At 47.2% G+C, this 12753-nt stretch overlaps 1 protein-coding gene across 1 annotated transcript in view; it reads left to right on the top strand.

The window, feature by feature from the left end:
* The window catches only part of SPATA21 (spermatogenesis associated 21), a 41448-nt gene that overhangs the window by 1168 nt on the left and 27527 nt on the right, over positions 1-12753 (top strand). Inside the window, exons 2-3 of the mRNA XM_021097598.1 lie at positions 8755-8906; positions 12006-12225. Coding sequence (XP_020953257.1) covers positions 8755-8906; positions 12006-12225 — 372 coding nt within the window. The remainder of the gene's footprint in view (positions 1-8754; positions 8907-12005; positions 12226-12753) is intronic.

Here is a 12753-nt window from a genome sequence, read left to right as displayed (position 1 = left end):
TCAGATCTGGCTTTGCTGTGGCTGTGGTGTAGGCCGGCAGCTGCAGCTCTGATTGGACCCCTAGCTTGGAAACTTCTATATGCTGCAGGTGCAGCCCTGAAAAGCAAAAAACAAACAAACAAAAATAACAAACTACCATTTAACCATTTTAAGTGTCTAATTCAGCAAAATTAAGTACATTCACAATGTGATATAACTATCACTACTGTCTATTTCCAGAACTTTTCATCATCCCAGACGGACACCCTATACCCATTAAGCAAAAAACCTCATTTTTCCTGCTACCCCCAGCCTCTGGGAATCTGTTTTACTTCCTGTATATGAATTTGCCTGTTCCAAATACTTCATATACTTAGAATCATGCAGTATTTGTCCTTTGAGTCTGATTATTTCACTTAGTTTAATTGTTTTCAAGGTTTATCCGTGCTGTAGCCTGTATCAGAATTTCATTCACTTTAAAGGCCGAACGTTATTCCATCCTATGGTGTGAAAGAGTTAATAAACAGAAACTTCCATTAAATAGAGTCAAGAGACCAGAATGGGGAGTTCTCACCCCTTGAGATGATAATAGAATCTAACAGGAAGAGGAAAGATTCCCCCTCTTCCCCAGCAAGGACTCAGCCAATGAAGTCATGAAGTGTGTTTACTGTAGCCCTCTTTTCCCGGACTTCCTTTTTCCCCTCTATAAGGGTTCTGCTTCCCCTGCCCTGAGGGAACTTGGCACATGGCTGGCCATGTTTGCAAGCCCTGAGTTGCAATGTTCTGCTGATCTCATGTAAACCCATCTTTGCGGGAAAATTCCAGCTGTCTATTTATTTCAACAATGGATACACCACATTGTGTTTACTCATTTATCTATTGGTGGACATTTGGGTTGTTTCCACCTTTTGGCTATTGTGAATAATGTTGCAGTGAACACTGGTGTATAAATATGTGTTCAGGTCGATGTTTTCAAGTCTCTGGAATATACATCCAGCAGGGGATTTGCTGGCCCACACAGTAATTCTACGTATGGATTTTTGAGGACCTACTGAACTGTTTTCCACAGCCAGCTGCATTTTACATTTCCACCAGCCATAAGCAAGGATACTGTGTTCTCCATGTCTCTTTCTGTTCTATAGGTAGATTCATTTGTGCCATATATATATATGTATTTTTTTTTGCCTTTTTTTTAGGGCCACATCCGCAGCATATGGAGGTTCCCAGGCTAGGAGTCCAATCGGAGCTATAGCTGCTGGCCACAGCCACAGCCATGCCAGATCCGAGCCGTGTCTGCGACCACAGCTCACGGCAATGCCAGATTCTTAACTCACTGAGCGAGGCCAGGGATTGAACCCACAACCTCGTTTCTGCTGCACCACTCGGGAACTCCCATTTGTGCCCCATTTTAGGTTCCAAATATAAGTGATATCACATGGTATTTGTAAAGAGCTAAACTTGGGGAGTTCCTGATGCGGCTCAGTGGTAACGAATCTGACTAGCATCCATGAAGACGCAGGCTTGATCCCTGGCCTTGCTCAGCAGGTTAAGGATCTGGCATTGCCGTGAGTCATGGTGTAGGTCGCAGACATAGCTTGGAACCTGCATTGCTGTGGCTGTGGCGTAGGCCCAGCAGCTACAGCTCCGATTTGACCCCTAGCCTGGGAACCTCCACAGGCTAAAAAGTCAACATAATAAAAGCTAAACTTTGAGAGCGTGTCCACCATCAAGACGGAGTCCCATTACTTCCTCTCAGGAAGCCAAGCCCCGTGAAGATGGTCCACAGTGATGTTTTGGGCCTCCTCGTGTGGCTGCCCAGGCAGGGAACCTTTCTCTCATGAACCTTCCAAGGGAAGGCTCACTCCGTGCCAGGAGGTGGCCAGGTCTTATAAAGTGTTCCGAGCACTTTCGGTTCAGTTCAGTCTAACAAAGATGGGCGTTGAGCATCTTGGCGCTGAGTGCCACCGAGATGAGGTCCACCCAGCTCCTGCCTTCATGGAACTAACAAACTGGAGGAGCCAGAGAGAGAAAAAAAAAATCATTTGTAATGAAGAATGAAAAGTGCCACGATGGAAGAAATCCACAGGGGTGTGTGGGAGCGAAGAGGAGAGAGACGCCACGCAGCCTGGGCGCAGTCAGGGAAGGCTCTCTGGAAGAGGCTTACCTTGACGAAATAATGCCCGTAAGGTAGGCGGGGCAAGGATTGTTATCCTGGTTGTGCAGTGGAGCCACTGAAACAGTCACCAGTCTGGGGAACCTACACTGCCCTCTAGCGGCGGGAGGTCAGATAGCCCCTTGCCTTACTCTCAAACCCCAGCCACGTGGTTAGACATGCCTGATGCATCTCTAAACTTCTGCTGCCACCGGAAATAATTGGACCTCCTGGCTATTCCCAGGTTAACTACATTATTTACCAAACGAACTCAATTCAACGCAACAGGCAGAGTATCGGCTCAGAGAGAGCCCATCCCGTTTGTGAGGAGGTGACATGGGTGCAAAGTCTCGCTGTGATTGATCCAGCTTCTTTCGGGTAGGTCCAGGGCCAAGGTGGGAGTTTGATGTGAGCAGCTTCCCTTGGTGGCTTCCAGAAATACATATTTTAGGTTACTTATCATCCTTTTGTGCTGTATTTCCCTGCCATCATAGACATTTCAAAGAGAAATTCCCTCATTTCTCAGATAGGGAAACCACTTACGAAAGGGCATTTGAAAATAAAACAATCTTGGGAGTTTCTGTTGTGGCTCAGCAGGTTAGGAACCCAACTAGTATCCATGAGGATGGGGGTTTGACCCCTGGCCTCACTCAGTGGATTAAGGATCTGGCATTGCTCTGGCTGTGGTGGAGGCAAATATACGCTGCAGGTGAGGCAGTAAAAAAAAAAAAAAAATCTTAAAAAAGAATAAACTTGGCAGACTCACACTTCCCAATTTCAGTACTTACTACAAAGCTATAATAATCGATGAAGTATAGTAGTGGTATAAGGGTAGATCATAGATCAGTGGAACAGAAGTGAAAGTCTAGAAATAAATCCTCACATTTATAGCCAGTTAACATCTCATAAATGTGCCGAGACAGTTCAACTGACAAAGAATAGTCTTTTCAACAAATGGCGCTGGGATGAGATTTCCATGTTCCACAAACAAAAGAATGATGTCAGACCCCTATCTCACACCATATACAAAAATTAATTCAAAATAGATCATAGGAGTTCCCGTCGTGGCGTAGTGGTTAATGAGTCCACCTAGGAACCATGAGGTTGTGGGTTCGATCCCTGGCCTTGCTTAGTGGGTTAAGGATCTGGCCTTGTTGTGAGTTTGTCGTATGGGTTGAAGACATGGCTTGGATCCCACAGTGCTGTACCTCTGGCGTAGGCCCGCGGCTACAGCTCCGATTAGACCCCTAGCCTGGGAACCTCCATATGCCACAGGAGTGGCCCAAGAAAACACAAGAGACCAAAAAAAAAAAAAAAAAAAAAAAAAAAAAAAAAATAGATCATAGACCTCAATGTATGAACTAAAACTATACAACCCTTAGAAGAAAACATCGGTCTTCATGACCTTGGATTTATGTTATAATAAAAAGTGTCTAATGCATTCTGAAATATGACACCAAAAGCACAAGCAAAATTTAGATACAGAGTTCCAGGTGGCCTAGTGGTTAAGGACTCAGCATAGTCACTGCTGCGGCTCAGGTTGTTGCTGTGGTGCAGATTCTATCCCTGGACTGGGAACTTCTGCATGCCATGGGTGCGGCTAAAAAAAGAGAAAAATTCAATTAAAGGGACTTTAACAAACTAACTTTTGTGCTTTAAGGGACAAAAAAAATGAGGATATAATTGACCTAATATGAGAAAAAAATTGCAAATTGCGTTTCTGATAAACAATAGATAGGCATATAGAATTTGTAAAGAACTCTTACCATTCGATAATAAAAATACAACCCAATTTATAAATGGACAATGAGTCTGAATAGACATTTTTTACAAAGATACTCAAAAGCCCAATAAGCACATGAAAAGATGCCCAACAGGAGTTCCCATTGTGGCTCAGTGGTAATGAACCCCACTAGTATCCATGAGGATGAGAGTTTGATCCCTGGCCTCGTTCAGTGGGTTAAGGATCCAGTATTGCCGTGAGCTGTGGTGTAGGTCACAGACGCAGCTCAGGGCTGGCATTGCTGTGGCTGTGGTGTAGGCTGGCAGCTATAGCTCTGATTCGACCCCTAGCCTGGGAATTTCCATCTGCCGAGGGTCCTAAAAAGACCAAAAAAGAAAGAAAGAAAAGATGCTCAGTATCGTTAGCCATCAGGGAAATGCAAATCAAAACCACAGCGAGACACCACTTTACACCTACCTACACCAACGAGAATGGTAGAATTTTTAAAAAAGGACACAATAAATGTTGGTAAGGATGTGGAAAAATTGCAACCCTCATACACTGCTGGTGGGAATATAAAATGATTCCGCCACTTTGGCAAATATGGCAATTACTCAAGGGGCTGAACCACACGGCCCAGCAATTCCATTCCTAGGTATACACACAAAGGAAATGAAAATATATCTTCGCACAAAAATTTGTACCCAAAAACTCATGGCAGCCTTATTCATAATACCCAAATGTGGAAACAACCCAAATGTCTATCAACTGATAAATGGACATACAAAATGTAGTATACTGGCCATAAAAAGGAATAAGGACCTGGAGTTCCCGTCGTGGCGCAGCGGAAATGAATCTGAATAGGAACCATGAGGTTGTGGGTTCTACCCCTGGCTGTGCTCAGCAGGTTAAGGATCTGGCATTGCCGTGAGCTGTGGTGTAGGTCTCAGACTCGGCTCAGATCTGGTGTTGCTGTGGCGTAGGCCGGCGGCTACATCTCCAATTAGACCCCTACCCTGGGAACCTCCATATGCCGCAAGTGCGGCCCTAAAAAGCCAAAAAAAACAAGGAATGAGGACCGGTACAAGTTGCAACACAGATGAACCTTGAAAACATTTGCTAAGTGAAAGAAGCCAGTCACCAAGGACCACAGATTGTATGATTCTGTTTAAATGAAATGCCCTGAAATTCCCTCTGTGATGTAGTGGGTTAATGATCTGGCTTATCTCTGTGGAGGCTCCAGTTGCAGCCCTGGTGGCAAACTGGGTTAAGGATCCAGCATTGCTACAGCTATGGCATTGGTCACAGCGTGGCTCAGGTTCGATCCCTGGCCCAGGAACTTCCGTATGCTGTGGGTGCAGCCAAAATATATATATATGTAGTAAATAAAATGTCCATAATAGGCAAATCTAGAGACAGAAAGTAGATTAGTGGTTGCCTAGGACTGGGAGTGGAAGGACTGAGGAGATGGCTAAAGGACGTGGGGTTTCTTTTGGGGGTGACGAAAATGTTCCAAAGTTGGAGTGAGGATTGCACAGTTCTGTGAATGTACTTAAAAGCCATTGAAGTGTATGCTTTATTTTTGACTTTTTAGGGCCAGCGGATATGGAAATTCCCAGGCTAGGTGTTAAATCAGAGCTGCCAGCCTACGCCACAGCCACAGCAACATGGGATCCGAGCAGCATCTGCGACCTACACCCCAGCTCATGGCAACGCCACATCCTTAACCCACTGAACGAGGCCAGGGATGGAACCTGCATCCTCATGGATCCTAGTCAGGTTTGTTACCGCTGAGCCACATGGGGAACTCCCGAAATCATACACTTTATAATTATTATTATTATTATTTTTGTCTTTTCTAGGGCTGCACCTGCGGCATACGGAGGTTCCCAAGCTAGGGGTCTAGTAGGAGCTGTAGTCGCCGGCCTGCGTATGCCACAGCCACAGCAATGCCAGATCCTCAACCCATTGAGCAAGGCCAGGGATCAAACCCTCAACCTCATGGTTCCTAGTCAGATTCATTAACCACGAATCGTACACTTTAAATAGATGCATTTTATGATAAGTGAATTAAATCTCAATGAAACTGTGAGCAAGGAAGTGCCCTGAAAGGGGGACATAGACTATATTTGCCACTTAACACACTTGATTCTGTCCTAGATTCCATGCCCTTCTGCTAGGGTTGGAGGCTTCCCTGCTTGTCCAGATGATTCTCAGGAGCTTGTAAGCTCCAGATGGGGGTGGAGGCGGGGCCAAATCCCCTCTGGAGCCTCTGCCCCTTTAAAACCTCAGCTTGTGGAATCCAGGGACCTGAGAGTTCTGAGGCTGAGGCTGCGCTTTCTGAGGTGGAGGCAGTGGACAATGGGGGGGCGTGTTTGAGGGGGTCCGGGAGGGGGGAGATTTCCCCCAGAAAGAAAGGCTCAGAGGGAAGGGGTGTGCTTAGGGAGCTCTAATGGGAGAGAAGCAGGGAGAAGAGAGGAATGCCAAGGGACAAGAGAGGGGATTGGTTACAGTGCTGACTTCGTGCCAAGTGAGAACCAGGGCCTTGGAGAAGCTGGCGCTGCACCTGGTGGGAGGGGGGGAGGTCTCCTGGGGACAGAGGTCTGGTTTGCATTATGAGGATGCAGGCCCAGAGGGTAGGACTGTAGGGCAGGCAATGTTGGGAGGAAAGGAGAAGAGAGAGGGGGATTCCTGTCAGCAGCTGTTAGGGGCACCTCCCCTTGTCCCTGGTAAACTGTGAGAGCCATCAGGGCGCCCATGGTATCCCCAAGTCCTGACGTTGTGCCAAGCACAGGCACCTGTTTGTTAAGCAATAGTCATGGGTAGGAGCTCCCATCCTGGCTCAACGGAAACAAATCTGACTAGCATCCATGAGGGTACAAGTTCGATCCCTGGTCTGGCTCAGTGGGTTAAGGATCCAGCGTTGCTGCGGCTGTGGTGTAGGCCAGTCGCTACAACTCCGATTCAACCCCTAGCCTGGGAATCTCTTTTTAGGGCTTGTGCGGCCCTAAAAAGACAAAATAATAATAATAATGATCATGGGTAAACGAGTGAATGACTTGAGCTTCTTTGAAGGCAAGATAAGATGGTGAGATAAGCAGTCTTGGGAATCACTTAGGCCTCGGTTTCAAGCCAGTTCCTGTGCAGATTTGCTGTGTGGCATTGGAAAACACACTGGGCTTCTCTGAGCCTCAGTTTCTATATCATTAAAACAGGGCTGTCTAGTCTCTTATGGTGGAACTCGATAGAGGATAATGTGAGAAAAAAATGTATATACATGGGTGACTGGGTCATTTTGATGTACAGTAGAAATTGACAGAACACTGTAAACCAACTATAATGGAAAAAATAAAAATCATTTTAAAAAAGGCACACATAAATTATATTCAAATTAAAAAATAAATAAATAAAACAGGGCTGAACCCAGTGACCTCAAGGACAAGGCAGTTAGACTACTGTTCACATGGAGTTCCCATCATGGCACAGTGGAAACGAATCCAACTAGGAACCATGAGGTTGCGGGTTCGATCCCTGGCCTCGTTCAGTGGGTTGAGGATCTGACATTGTTGTGATCTGTGGTGTAGGTCGAAGACACAGCTCAGATCTGGCGTTGTGGCTGTGGCTGTGGCTGTGGTGTAGGCCGGCAGCTACAGCTCTGATTCAACCCCTAGCCTGGGAACCTCTGTATGCTGCAGGTGCGGCCCTAACAAGACAAAAGAAAAAAAGAGACACTAGGAAAGGCTTTGGAGGAATTCCCTGGTGGATCAGTAGGTTAAGGATCTTGACTTGTTACTGCTGTGCCTCAGGCTGCTGCTGTGGCATGGGTTCAATCCCTGGCCTGGAGAGGGGGAAAGGAAAGGCTTCAGAAAGGGATGTGTCCAGGGCAGGGTGGAGGTGATTTGGCAAACTATTGCCTTTGGAGACTTTAGGGTACCCAGGACCGTCGTTCCCCACTCCTATTCCTGAGCCCCAAGAAGAACAGAGTTTTCATCTATAGCAGCAACAACCGTGATATTTTGGGGTTCTCTTTAAAATGCACGTTAGGGAGTTCCCATCGTGGTGCAGTGGTTAACGAATCCGACTGGGAACCATGAGGTTGCGGGTTCGGTCCCTGCCCGTGCTCAGTGGGTTAAGGATCCGGCGTTGCCGTGAGCTGTGGTGTAGGTTGCAGACACAGCTCGGATCCCGCGTTGCTGTGACTCTGGCGTAGGCCGGTGGCTACAGCTCCGATTAGACCCCTAGCCTGGGAACCTCCATATGCCATGGGAGCGGCCCAAGAAATAGCAAAAAGACAAAAAAAAAAAAAAAAATGCACGTTAGGATATTTGAGGCTCTGAGAATTCCTGCATTTTAACTTCATTTTAACTTGGCACTTTCTGGACACTGGCCCTGACCTGGGGTAGATGCCCTTAGCACTGGCTTGCAGCAGAATCTTGTGTTATAACAATTATCATCAATCGATGGAGCCAGGTTGCCTGGAGTTTGCGGACTCAGAAAGCTTGGAGCTGCTTCTAAGTCACTGACCAGCGTCACCCAACTAGGAAGTGGTCAGCCTCAAAACCCAGCTGTAGAGCCTGAGCTCTGAGGTAGCAGAAATTGTGCACGTCTCTCTCAGACCTTGTCTAGAAGTTCCCCAGGGTGTCTCTGCCAAGTCGTCCTCAGTGGGATTCCCCAACCTTGTGTACTACATATACTGCACTGTAGGTTCGTGGTAGAGCCATTGGTGCCCACCAACAGCCTCTCTCCCCTGCCTGTCATCTCCGCCTTCTGTCTCCAATGCCTTTCCCAATTAGGCACAGGATCCCTCCATCCCTGTGGCCAGGGTGATGCCCAGGGAGTGGGCGATCCCCTCCGGAACAGGCCAGCCCCTGAGCTAATGCCATGGGCATCTTTGTTCTAGGTTGTGTTTCCAGATGCTGAAGGGATGGGCAGTGGGAAAGAGCCCTCATCTGCCCCAGGAGAGCCAGAGAACGGGCCCAGATGCAGAGAAGCATCAGAGCAGGGCTCCCTGGAGCTCGGCACCCAGGAGCAGAGGCAGCCAGCAGGACCAAGGTGAGCTGGGGGCTTCCCAGAGAGCAGGCCCAGGAGAGAGCCCCCTGTGACCCACCTGGCATGGAGAGAGGAGAGAGAACTCCCAGAATAAGGTGGATCCACCCAATCACAGCCCCATCCTTCTTTTTCACAGCATGACCCACCCAAAATAATACTATTTCATGTTGGCCTTTTGTCCGAGCTCCCCCACTAGACCACAAACTTCTGTTATGGGTCTTGTTTAAGGGTTATTTATGTGCTTTGTTCAACCTCAAGCCCCTCATGCCTGGGACTCTGCCGAGCACACAGTAGTTGATCAATAAATACATATTCACTGAATTCCTAGAATGAACAAAAGAGAAGCCGAGACGCACGGAAACATACATTTATGTGGTATTATTATTATTATTATTATTATTTTCCAAGTAATGTATATATTTATTAACTTGTCTGCAGTGAGAATGTATTCTTTTTAAAAAGAGAAAATGAGAAATTCCCTTGTGGCACAGCAGGTTAAGGATCTGGTGTTGTCACTGCTGTGGCTTGGGTTGCTGCTGTGTTGTAGGTTCAGTCCCTGGCCCAGGAACTTCCACATGCTGCAGGCGTAGCCAAAATGAGAGAGAAAATAGAGAGACCCAGAGAGAGGCAAAGTGAAAGACTTGAGAGGCTGGCCGGCTAATCATTTGAAGTTTATTATAACCAAAAACCTCTAAATAGTCTCTTCTACATGAAAAGTTAGGGGAATCAATCAAATCCAGGTTGGAGCATCCTTGAGACAAGTACTGCATACCGTGCTGGGGGAAATATAAGCCACTTCTCCCTCCCTCCCTCCCTCCCTTCCTTCCTTGCTTTCTTTATCTTTTTGTCTTTTTAGGGCCGCATCTGCGGCACATGGAGGTTCCCAGGCTAGGGGTCTAATCGGAGCTGCAGCTGCCAGCCTCCGCCACAGCCACAGCAAAACCAGGTCCGAGCCACGTCAGCAACCTACACCACAGCTCACAGCAACGCCAGATTTTTAACCCACTGAGGGAGGCCAAGGATCGAACTGGCAACTTCGTGGTTCTTAGTTGGAGTCATTTCCACTGAGTCACAACGGGAACTCCTCTTTCTTTCTTCTTCCTTCCTTCTTTCTGTCTTTTTTTTTTTTTTTTTTTTTTTTTTTGTATTCTTAGGGCCACATCTATGGTATATGGAGGTTCCCAGGCTAGGGGTTGAATCGGAGGTACAGCTGCCAGCCTACACCACAGCCACAGCAACACCAGATCTGAGCCACATCTGGGACCTATACCACAGCTCACAGCAATACTGGATCTTTCACCCACTGAGCGAGACCAGGGGTCAAACCATGTCCTCATGGATACTTGGGTTTGTTACCACTGAGCCACGGCCAGAACTCTGGAAATATAAACTGTTTCAAAACGTCTGCTGACACAACTTGGCAATTTGTTTAAACTGTCTTTATTTTTTTATTATTATTTTTTTTTTGGTCTTTTTGCTACTTCTTGGGCTGCTCCCTCGGCATATGGAGGTTCCCAGGCTAGGGGTCGAATCGGAGCTGTAGCTGCCAGCCTACACCAGAGCCACAGCAACGCGGGATCCGAGCCGCGTCTGTGACCTACACCACAGCTCACGGCAACGCCAGATCGTTAACCCACTGAGCATGGGCAGGGACCGAACCCGCAACCTCATGGTTCCTAGTCGGGTTCGTTAACCACTGCGCCACGATGGGAACTCCCCTAAACTGCCTTTAAACTGTCATTTTTTTCCCTTTTGGCCACAGTATACAGATGCTTGATATGGGATCTCAGTTCCCAGATCAGGGATCAAGCCCAGTCAGCAGTGGTGCAAGCCCTGAATCCTAACCACTAGGCCACCAGGGAACTCCCAAAATCACTTGATGGTTATCTTTACTCTCATCTATTTCTAGAAATATGCCCTCAGGAAATAACAGAGATTCAGGCAAAGCTTTATACACAAAGGTTTCCATGGTCACATTATTTTAAGTACCAAAAAATTGGTAACACCAGCATGCACTAAATGTCAACAACAGAGACATGGTTAAGTAAATTATGATTATCTATAAAACAGGAATTTTATACTCTGATTAAAGAGCATGTTGGGAGTTCTTGCCGTGGCGCAGTGGGTTAATCCAATTTCACCAGCTCAGTTCACTATGGAAGTGTGGGTTCAATCCCCAGGCCTGCACAGTGGATCCAGAGTTTGCACAGCTGTGGTGAAGGTTGTAGCTGTGGCTTGGATTCAATCCCTGGCCAGGAACTTCCGTATGCATTGGATGCAGCCATGAAAAAAAAATTAAAAATAGCAAGCATGCTTATGAAAGACTTCTGGCATAAGAGAAACTTAGATTATAATGTTCATTGGAAAAAGACTGCAGAGTTCCCATGGTGACAGAGCAGAAACGAATCCAACTAGTATCCATGAGGATGCAGGTTCGATCACTGGCCTCACTCCGTTGGTTAAGGATCCGGTGTTCCCGTGAGCTGTGGTGTAGGTCACAGAGTGGCTCAGATCTTGGGTTGCTGTAGCTGTGGTGTAGGCTGGTAGCTGTAGCTCCGATTAGACCCCTAGCCTGGGAACTTCCATACATCACAGGTACAGCCCCCTCCCAAAGAAAGAAAACAAAATTGTATTTGTGAAATAACTATGTAAAATTATGCAGTTATTTGAAGATGGTATTTAAATTCATCCCCATGAAAAATATGGATGTATCTCCTTAGGAAGAAGGCTGGAGGAAATACTCCAGAATATTAAAATGAGATCAGAGAGACACAGGTTCAAATCCAGAGCCATCAACTTTAGTGTAATGACCTGAGGCTCAAGTCTCCCAACCTCTCTGAATGCCAGTTCTCCTTCTTTTTCCTTTTTTTCTAAAAAGCAATAAGTAATCATAAAAATATTGCATCCTAACTCTCTTAAGCATTGACTTCAAAGTCTGTGATTGGAGGAATTCACGTTAGTCTGTGTTGTTTCTTTTAGGCATTGAGTATGCATCTTTGGGCTGCCTAGCCCCTACGCGGGTGCTCTGGGAACTACAAAATGTGTAAGAATATAAAACTATGCCCCAGTCTGGGAGCTGAGATGTCCCTTTGTTCTTCCCAGGATGAAGCAGTCATCTGGGGCCCCCCAGGAAGGGCCCTGGGAGCTGCAAGCTGGCCAGGATCAGGCCGTGCCAGGAAGTGAGCTGGGGGTGCCACCTTCCACAGTCCCTGTGGCACAAGAAGGGCTTCAGCAGCAGGGTTCGGGGAAGGAGTCTGAGGACCAGCAGGGGAGCCAGCAGAACCCAGGGACAGTGGAGGGCCAGGCCCCCAAGAGCTGCCAGGTAATGTCCAAGGAGACCCGAGCAGGAGCGAATAGAATGACTGACCCTCAGGGGAGGTATAAGGGCAGGGAATTGTTGAAGGCAGGGAAGAGACGGGGGTTCTGCATAAAATTGAAATTGGGGGAGTTCCTCTTGTGGCCCTGAAGAACCTGACTAGCATCCATGAGGATGTGGGTTACATCCCTGGCCTCCTTCAATGGGTTAAGGATACAGTGTTGCCAGAAGCTGTGACCTAGGTTGCAGATGAGGCTTTGATCCAGTGTTGCTGTGGCTCTGATTTGACATAACCCCTGGCCTGGGAACTTCCATGTGCCACAGGTGTGGCCATAAAAAGAGAGAGAGAAAAAAAAAAGGAGTTCCCATTGAGGTGCAGCAGAAACAAACCCGAGTAGTATCCATGAGGACTTGGGTTCGATCCCTGGCCTTACTCAGTGGGTTAAGGATCTGGCACTGCCTTGAGATGTGGTGTAGATCGCAGACTCAGCTTGGATCCCAAGTTGCTGTGGCTGTGGTGTAGGCTGACAGCTG

This window comes from Sus scrofa, chromosome 6, assembly GCF_000003025.6.
Source record: "Sus scrofa isolate TJ Tabasco breed Duroc chromosome 6, Sscrofa11.1, whole genome shotgun sequence".
NCBI lineage: Eukaryota > Metazoa > Chordata > Mammalia > Artiodactyla > Suidae > Sus > Sus scrofa.
Note: the sequence above shows the minus strand (reverse complement) of the source record. Positions and strands in the feature narration are given on the sequence as shown.